This window comes from Lampetra planeri, chromosome 18, assembly GCF_965212315.1.
Source record: "Lampetra planeri chromosome 18, kcLamPlan1.2.h2, whole genome shotgun sequence".
NCBI lineage: Eukaryota > Metazoa > Chordata > Hyperoartia > Petromyzontiformes > Petromyzontidae > Lampetra > Lampetra planeri.
This window is the reverse complement of record NC_136124.1, coordinates 11,616,882-11,626,561: the sequence shown is the minus strand read 5'-3', so window position 1 is coordinate 11,626,561 and position 9,680 is coordinate 11,616,882. Positions and strand designations below refer to the sequence as shown.

Here is a 9,680-nt window from a genome sequence, read left to right as displayed (position 1 = left end):
TCACTACACTTGCACCCATTCTATGTCACTACACTTGCACCACCTGCGAAGTAATGTTAATGATGATATTGGACTTGTAGATGATTAGCATCTGCCTGCTAAATTTAGTATTGGGTATAGCTCGTTTTCAAGCATGGTCCTGGGCCATTGGTAGAATTGGTGAGCATTCCACATTGCTGTGGAGGTGGCCAGTCTCTCTATGAAGACAAGTACAGCAAACCCTCGCTATGCGAGTGTTCTGTATTCGTGAGTTTCGCAAATTTGCGAGTTACTAAATGAATAATAATAATTCCCTATGTGATCCGCCGGACTACAGTATTCCCGAGTGTACAGACCGACAGAATTTTATATTTGAAAATGTCTGCCCGCCGAGTCCTCAGTTTCGCAATAATCCCACTCTGAACTCGCTATTGTGTATGCTTACTTTGAGAGTTGACTGTAAGGCCCATTCAAAAGAACGCGAATGCAATTAAGGAAAGTGTTACAGCTAGTGCTGTCCAGGGTGCTAAAATGATAACTGGACGTTGTTACCAAACCCCTGCCTCTCCCGAGTCATCATCCCCCTGAATTCCTCACTATTACCACCACCACATACATCGTTGTGAAATAAAAGGTAATAAAAACGTTATTTATAATTTATTATATATTTATTGTAGTCATTGTTATTAAACATTTACCTTCCCCCCCCCTCCCCTATGTTCACTCGTACCAGGAACATGACCCCATTTTTCCCATTGGAACAAGGTTTCTGCATTCGCGAGCGTTTTAAAGAATGTAACACTTGCAGATCGAGAGGGGTTACTGTGCTCTTTCCTCAAATTGATACTTATTGGGTTTTTTTTTTATTCTGGAGTGTACGACACATGATCCATTTCACGGAAACACGCATATTTTTTTCTTTCTAAATTTCCTCAAGTATATGGTCGTGGTATCGTATGGATTGTGCATTTGCACAATTTGCCAGGTCATTTTTGCTTCAGTGTATTTTTGCAATGCGTGTCCCCCTCCCCCACCCCCCCATTATTTGCCTTTGAGTTTTTTTGTTGCCTTTCTCAACGTTTCAACATGCAGCTTAACATATCCCTTCACTTACTTCCCTCTCAGGCCTTTACAACCCCTTTATACACTTTAATCCTGTAGCACCTGTGACCAATTAATCTGAAACGCCCTCCATCTCGTCAGGTCTCAGAAGCCAAGTCTGGCTTTAGCCTGGCTAGTACTGGGGATGGGCAACCACCCATTCATAGCAGGTGTGTGGTGGGTTACGTGGTGGTCAGCAAAGAGCAGCGAAGCTCAATATATTGTTTTACTCGAATATGCTCCCGCATCTATGCTTTCAATATTAACCAACCAGCACTCATAAGAGTGGTATGGTCATATATATCCCGTTGGGGGACCCTCATCCAGCAATGGACTGACACGGGGCTGGACATGGACATTATAATTTCAACTTGTAACGCCTACAGTATTCGCTCACTCTCGTTGTGAGAGGTGCAATTGACCACATACGTGCGAGCGGGAAGGCAACCACGCACTGAGCCGTGCCAGGAATTTCCCAAGCTCTGCAATCCTCTATATATGGTGGTATTACATGCGAGAGGAAACCGGAGCATCCACAGAAAACCCTCACGTGCAAGGGGGAAACACGATCCCGTACTGATGGAAAAGGTGGATTCCACATTTACCACAGCAAAAAAAAATTACTTAAAAAAAATCACAGAATGACTTTACCAAATTACAGTATATGGATGTGGAGCTGAAATGTTACCAAGCTGTTTTAATAAATTCAAGAGTAAATTTTAACCTTACCGTGTTTTTATTATGACATGGACAGCTGAAGACACCAATCATGCAAAACACTAAATACTGACCACGGCATTAAGGCATTTCCCGTTCGCACACCATAGGATCGTTCATCATAGTACAAACCGCCACCACACACATCATAGTGCAACACATTTGAGGAACAAGTTTAAAAAAACACCACAACATAACTTAAGAAATATTTCCACAACCGTTTTTCTCAGAGTTACTACACTAGCTTCAACTCCACGTACGAAATGAACTAATCATGCATCACTTAAGGATAACCAAATGCTTCGAAATGAGCAGCAAGGCCAGCTTGCTAATACTACCGTTAAGACTTTCTACAGCACAATATGTAACAGTGGTCTGGACAGTGAGGCATTGGACGCTCATCACCTGAATATTAAAATGAAATATAACATCAAGTTTGTCCCCATTCTCAAGCATGCATTTGGGGTGGCACTCATCTCAGGTCGCGGTCCTGAGCCAGGAGTGGAGATTCCACTTTACTGTGGCAGGGACTAGTTTATCCATAGGAAAACCACTGTTGCCAACCCTTGACTGTTATTCGAACTTGCGGCCTTCCGATTATAATGAAATACATGCTCTTACTCAAATATTACAGTAAACATGAGCTTAATATTTTATGCTACTACTAATGACGCATGCCAGTGAGAGCCACTTGCTGAAATGGACAGCGCTGAAGGAGTTGTCAATACACACTGGGAACATCATGCTTTGGAGTCCGTTGTTTGAGTAAAGTGCATGCCCTGCAAGAAAGTTCGGAACGTCTCCAAAGACGTCTTGATGCAGTCCAGTCCTTTGTTGGAGTTGAGAAAATCTCTGAGCACTGCAAACAAGTCCGTGGGGTAGCTCACGCTCGCTGGCACAGACAGCAAGACATGCCGGGTGAACAGCGCCTGAAGCGTCGCCACCTCCACCTCCTCCAGGTGATGGTCCCGCACGCGAGGGCACAGCTGGCGCATGGCCTGCGCAAGCCTCAAGACGTACTCAACATTGTGGCCGGCGTGGCCAGAGCAACCGGCCACCACAGCGCCAATGGCCTGGGGGCTCGCGGGGCCCACGAATTGACGATTGTGCGGCATGGCGATGTACACCAGGGCGGTCACCGCATCGCCCTCCTCGGTCACGAAGTCCACGAAGCGTGTGTCGTAACCGCCCAGCTCCTGCTCGCGCACGGCCAGGTGGGAGAGGGCGGGCGCGATCTCGTGGCTCCGCACCTCGAATGCGACACCCCACGTGCACGCCTGCGTGATACAAGAAGAGGCGCAGTTACATTAAAGTGCTAATGATCCTTATGGCGGTACCCCGCGGTACCAAATAATACAAAATGGCCAAGGCAATTAAATATTATACTTTGAATAGAACATCGTGTACAGCTCGTCGAGATGAGTCGATTGCTGCATCGCTGACCATCAACAGACTAAAAATGACTGCATTACGGGCATTATGCGAGAGCTGGGGTACTGCCATGAGGTTCAAATGTACAACCCCTCTATCAACTCACTGCTGTGCTGGATTGAGGGCCTCCCCGCACCGTGTGTCAGTGTAGATTAGTTAAGGTGGGGAGAATAGATGTGGAAGCCAAGACGTATATAGCAGGGGTGGGGAACGACCGGCCTGCGGGCCGTATAAGGCCCGCAAAATCATTTGGTGTGGCCCTGCCAAGGCAACCGCAGGCAGGACTCAAAATTAAATAAATCTGGGAGCAAACCTGGAAAAGCAGTTGCGAGCAGCAACATCATCAATACCAGCTAACATCACATGCCTCACGAAAGAGAAGCAGTTCCAGCCATCACATTAGGGGCGAGTTAATTAAATGTTTGACCAAATATAACAGGCTAATTTTTAAGTTGATAATTTTGTATGGCCCGCGAATGATGTTATAAATATCCAAATGGCCCTTGGCAGAAAAAAGGTTCCCCACCCCTGACGTATAGTAATAACACCACCCTCCCTACAACCTGTTTGTGCATAATGGTCACCCATCCAAGAGATACCAAGCTCAAGTTTGTGTACCTTCCAAGATCTGATTAGATTGGGTGCATGCTGGGTAATATGGTCATAGTTAAATACAGTTCAATATTTACACAACAATGCCTCAATAAGTCTGAAGGTTTTCAAAGCCCCTTTAAAAGGAGTGTTCACACCTTTGTAAATGTGCATAAGATGATAAAACTGAATGGGGTGGGGCGGTGGTTCAGTTCATAGCTTACTGTACTGTGAACCCGGTGAACCCGAGCTCCCTTCTCAGCCATGCATAACATCAGTGAGCACTGTCGTTATATCTGAACTGGTCCTGGTCACAAGCTTTACCAACCAAATGGCAAACGTCAAGTATGGCCAAACAACAGTAGATAAGTAAAGGGTTGTAAATTATAAATTATTTTCAGATTGGAAAAAGACGTATCCATATTGTTCAGAAACATAAATTATATATGTATATATTTTATCAAGTTGTTCACTGAAAATAGTCTTTTAATCAGAGGGTTTGGAGTTCAGATCATGATCCCTCAGGCTTGACAATGCGAGTATCGCTTTGTGGCAAGTCATCAATGATCTATGGAGAGACTGGTGCCTGCCATGAGAATGTGTAATTTCTGCCGTGGGTTCAGGGCCACCAACGGAGACGAGCGCTACACAAAATTCCTCAGTTGGGCAAGGATAGTTGATGGCTTTAAAATGTATATATTCCTACTCGTACGCTACAATAACAAAAAATCCAGGTACCGAGAAATGTAGCAGTGCCAGTTTGGAGATTGTATCAGCTTAAATAACACTTTAACTGTAGGGGAATTTCACAAACGTGTGACATCAGAATGGATTATTTGAGGAAACAATTGTAACAAAATGCTCATGCCGTTGATGGGAACACCAACAATAGTTTTTCAAAACATCCTACGTATTTTTTTCCATAACTGACGCAACATGTTTGCAGAATTGCCCTGAACGCCCTACATGTTATGCTTGCCTGGTGACGACAAAAAATACACCGCGGCGAAATTGATACACGAGATGGGGAGTGCTTTCTAGTCATGATGCGTGGGCAGGGAATTTAACTGATGGGAGGCATCATTCGACAGGCATTCATTCATAGCACAGGACGTTCTATTCATGGTTGTCGCTGGCATAGAACTGCGGTGTTTCCTTCGAACAAAATCAACACCGTGTGTTGTGTTCTATGCGACTGGTGCATTTGGATACAAGTAACTATGTTTGTGTGTGTATGTCCCATACTTGTCTTATCTCTACTCATTGGGTCGGATGCTCTCGTGGAAATTCCATGTTCCAGTGGCAGAGGCAAGGATCGTTGTATTCCTGCTAAAAATTGGTTCAATTACCTGGTTATCCGAGCGCAGGAATTGGTGGTGTTATCACGGGTGGCTTTTGAAATCAACTCAGCCCATCATCCCGGTGGTGGTGTAATAAATGAGTATCACTACGTGGGAAATAAACACTCATCAACGCTGTCATCTGAATGCCAAAATAGATGTTTAAGCAATGACTCTTTGAAGGGCCACTGCTAAGATGTAAGAACAGCCCAGTTGCGTGTTGCGAATTAAACCCCATTCGTGAATGTGAAACGTCTACAAAAGCGGATTTGACTTCATGACAAAAAAACAATCAGAACTTACATCTTTGTCTTCGATGAGCGTAACAACTCGGCCAGGCTGCAAAACAACAACAAATATAAATAGACGATTAGTGGTGTATAAAAATTACCTGTAATTATACAATGGTTTAATTTCTCAAAAAAAAATGTAGGCCACTCCAACACTCTGGACCCCACCCCCGCTCCCATTAGTGGTGGGGGCAGAAGGAAAATATTTTCCAAAGCTCAGCCCCGCAGGCAGCTTCAATTGAATAAGGCTTGATTATGTGTAAAAACTTCTCACTTGTATAATTCACTGGATCCTACATGTCTTGTAAAATGTGTGAATATTCTGTTCAGGAGTTACATTATGAAAATAATTTCTTTTAATCAAATGCTAACTTTTCAAAACATTGTCATGAGCTGAAAAAGTTCATTGGAAAGACCCCTACGGGCTGAAATACTCACCTAATACATTCAATCTCAACTAGCAACAAACATAGCAGTGCCAAAGTTTGTACCTCCCTTCAAATGCTACCAATTTGAGATCTGGCTCATCCACGGACCATTCAACCGTTTGTTGTATGATCATAGCAAGTATCATAGAGCAGGTTTCTAGCTTACGTTGTCTCTGGGTAAGAGCCAATTGAATAATTGTTTAGAAATTGAAATGTATACATCCTTCATAAGCATATATCCAACTTGCAACCAGGATAAGAATTCGCACCCGTGCCTTGTTCCCCGAATGAATGCATTTAGGATGCAATTGAGAACAGAGAAATAAGCTACAAATAATGATATTAATCCAATACATAGGCACCTCGACTTATAAAGGCAACATAAAAACAATATACATCACAGCACAAAACATCAGTGGATTTACACAAGAAAAACATGTTTTTTTTAATTAGCGGTGGTTTAAACCAGAATGATAGTGTGGGGTGGACGTGAAGCCCACGGCTCAGGACAGGAACGAGTGGAGAAAGATCAGCAATGCAGACCCCCCCCCCCCACAGACGAAATGGGATATACCAGTAAGCAGAAAAAAATGTCCGAGTGTGAAAAAACCCCCACACATTTGAACGGAAACTCGGTGTCTGAGAGCTCCATGCCGCAGCAGTATCAATATGAGAGGCGGCCACATTCAAACTCAATGTGAGACGCGGTGCCGGTGAGTCACACCTGCTGCGGAGTTCCACGGTGTTCGCAGTCACCCTGCCAAAATCGCCGGCTGTAGCCACGCACGAAGCCCACCCGCACGGCGCTGTAGGCGAACCCTGGCCGCCACACGAGCGAGCCGTAGCCAAAGAGCCACAGCGAGCTGGGAACCTCCCCAATCATTTTGCGACCACTGGTGCAGTTGATATCGCGACTGCAGATGGGCTATCCCAGCCCTACGGCTCCAGTTACCGCCTCCACCCCCGATCATGTGGACCTCAGGGACGCGCACGTGTGGCTTATATAGTGGTGAAGCACCGCCCACCGGGAATCACAGCCAATGGGAATTGGGGAGAGAGGAGGGAGCCCCACTCCCTCCTCTCTCCCCAATTCCCATTGGCTCGCTCGTGTGGCCGACCAACATCAATGGCAGTGTCAGATCAGAGGGATTCCCTCTGCGCTTGTGAGCCGCGGCTTATTCTGCAGTGCGCACAGTTATAGGATGGAGTCAATCTCTAAAGGGTTTCTCAGAGATTTAAAGGTATTACGTTGTTTTTTTAAAGCTTTCTTTCACTTCGATACAAATATGTTATTTGCTCAGCTGCTATAGGCACACACGTTTGTCGATAACACTGTGGGCCTTAAAACAAACCACGATCCGACGTCATAGTACTGTACATACTGTGCCAATAACAACACTATTTAATGTAGTACATTGTTTGCGAAGAAAATGTGTAAATGTACGGGATGTATTGGTCTTGAATGTATGTCGTTTATCAATGGTGTGCATAAAAGCATGTCTATGATATAAATAAAAATCTTTATTTAGACTGGAGGAATCCGATGAGCCATGAAGCTCTTTCCCACGTATTTGAACAAATATAATCACACTTGAAAGACAAATAGTATTGCCTCAGAAGCGATCTTATAACGAAAAAAATTGGCATAGTCCATACCAGACCTTGTTTTAGGACGCGACAATTGATACTCTTGTATAAAGAATATTAATAAGGTAAATGTGTAATTGCTGCCTTAATGGACTGTACTAGAAGTAGCTGTGGAGAGCCACTCTTGAGGGTATTTCACACCGACCAGACCTCTTTGACGAGTTGGGAGTCCCCAACACTTCACGTGTGTGCTGTTTGTGCCCAGGCAATTCATCATTTAGCGATATTGCATTGTCAGTGGTTCAAGAACAAAAACAACAACAAACATTAAACGCACTCGTCAACAATAGCACTGTGTGTGGCCTTAAAATATAAATATATAATGAACGACGTTTCGCGCTAGGGTTCTTCTTTTTTTTTACGATCAGTGGAAACAAGAAGATGCTCGGTGTATTCGGCACTTTGTTTCGTTCTTCACATCACAAAACTAACCTCTCTGTAAAAGCCACCTGCGGTGTCAGGATTCATCAACCAACGTAACAAAGAATTAAAAAAAAAATTGTGAGAATTCGGTAAAAAACAAAAACTCCCCAATTATTTCACGAGCCGCAACGCGCGTGTGAACACCATCACGAAGCGGTCTTTAAAGAGCCACCATGAGGCTCCACAACCGCAGGTTTTCCGCCCCCCCCCCCCCTTAGTCTCGAGGTAATTCCACCTCGTCTGGCATCATGGGTGGATTTAGTTAATTTAGTTATTTAATTATTATTTAATTATTATTATATTTTTTACGTGACTTTACCGAAAGAACCTAAGAGTATCATGGGTGGAATAGAAGGCGGGGAGGGGCGACGTGGTTTGTGTGTGTGTGGTGTGGGCTCTGGTGGTGTAACGCGAGACCCGGTTGCATCAGGGCTGTGCATTGGAGTTCGGTGATGCAACTCGGTTCGCGATTGCGGGCGGCGCGCGATTCACGCTCACCGTCGTCCAGACTTTAGAGGTTTAAACCTCCGCATCTGTGACAAGCCTCGATTGTCGGAAAATGTTACAATTTGCGCAGAGAGAGAGAGACGATGGATCATTTTGATTCTAGATTTGAAGCTTTCGTGACTGCAAGGATTCATACTCTTAGGTTTTTTTCGGTAAAGTCACGTAGGTAAAAATAAATAATAAAAATAATAGAAATAATAATAGAAATAAAATAATTATTTATATTATTTTTTTATAATCATATAATTAATTTAACAATTATTCCTATTATTTTTTTTTACCTACGTGACTTTACCGAAAAAAACCTAAGAGTATGGATCATTTTGATGTTTGTGCTTTGAACACAGCTGCCAAGCACGACACAAACACGGAGGGCCCCCAGAACGCCAAGCGGCCAGTAACAATCGGCACATTAGAAATTAGAATAGATTGTTGATTGTGACAGAGATTTATGTTTTGAAGATGGGAATTGACGCAAAAAATAGTGTTTAGTTGTTTTTATTGTTTAATTCAAGGTTTGTTCACACCCTTAACACGCAGGTTTTCATCGCCTATGTCAGGGGTCGGCAACCTACGACTCCGGAGCCGCATGCGGCTCTTTACGGGCTGCTTCTTGACGATATGTACGTATGTACAGTATGTACTCAGATGCATTGCGGCTCTTGAAATACTGAATTTTGTACCGAATTGGAAAGAAATGGCTCTTCTTGTTATTTTGGTTGCCGACCCCTGGCCTATGTTATTATTCATAATTGATATGTTTGGGTGAGGCCACTTAATGATATGGCCAAATGTTTGCCACAAGGCCCTCCAAGTCAAGGTTCATTTTGTTTAACAAATGTGCGAACTCAAGAGAACAGCGCGAATCTCATTTGCAAGTGAACTGGGTAGCCACACATTCACGTCAAATAATGACGATCACCTGTCAATCCACACGGTTTACCCTTATTCTTGTACAGGGAAATGTAGTTTTCAGGTCCATACGGCGTACAGCCGTTTCAATATACGGGCAAAAGAATGTCTATTTGTTTGTGTTTCTCAGTTGTGATGGGACTTTGTAGGATAAACGTTGAGATATATAAGGGGCACGGGGTGACCAATAAGATCTGAATTGGTCTGTAATAAGGTAGGGCACTGATAAGGGGTTGACAGGTATGCGATCTCCCAGTAAACAAGCCAACATTTGGACAATGCACGGGCATAAGTAGTACTAATCACATACCTGC

The 9,680-nt window shown here is 43.9% G+C and overlaps 1 protein-coding gene and 1 long non-coding RNA gene across 2 annotated transcripts; one reads left to right on the top strand and one right to left on the bottom strand.

Annotated features, from left to right (window-relative positions):
* Nucleotides 1-1,797: 1,797 nt before the first annotated feature.
* On the bottom strand, nt 1,798-6,852 carry LOC144723668 (glutathione-specific gamma-glutamylcyclotransferase 1-like). Its single transcript, XM_078602566.1, has 3 exons — nt 6,602-6,852; nt 5,463-5,498; nt 1,798-3,074 (listed from the first exon to the last, which is right to left on the bottom strand). Exons 1-3 carry the CDS (start codon nt 6,758-6,760, stop codon nt 2,538-2,540), a joined length of 732 nt encoding a protein of 243 aa, XP_078458692.1. The 5' UTR covers nt 6,761-6,852; the 3' UTR covers nt 1,798-2,537.
* A 177-nt stretch (nt 6,853-7,029) lies between these two features.
* Nucleotides 7,030-9,081, top strand: LOC144723665 (uncharacterized). Its single transcript, XR_013586254.1, has 2 exons — nt 7,030-7,118; nt 8,995-9,081. It is a non-coding gene; the product is annotated as an uncharacterized LOC144723665 (long non-coding RNA).
* Nucleotides 9,082-9,680: the final 599 nt, after the last annotated feature.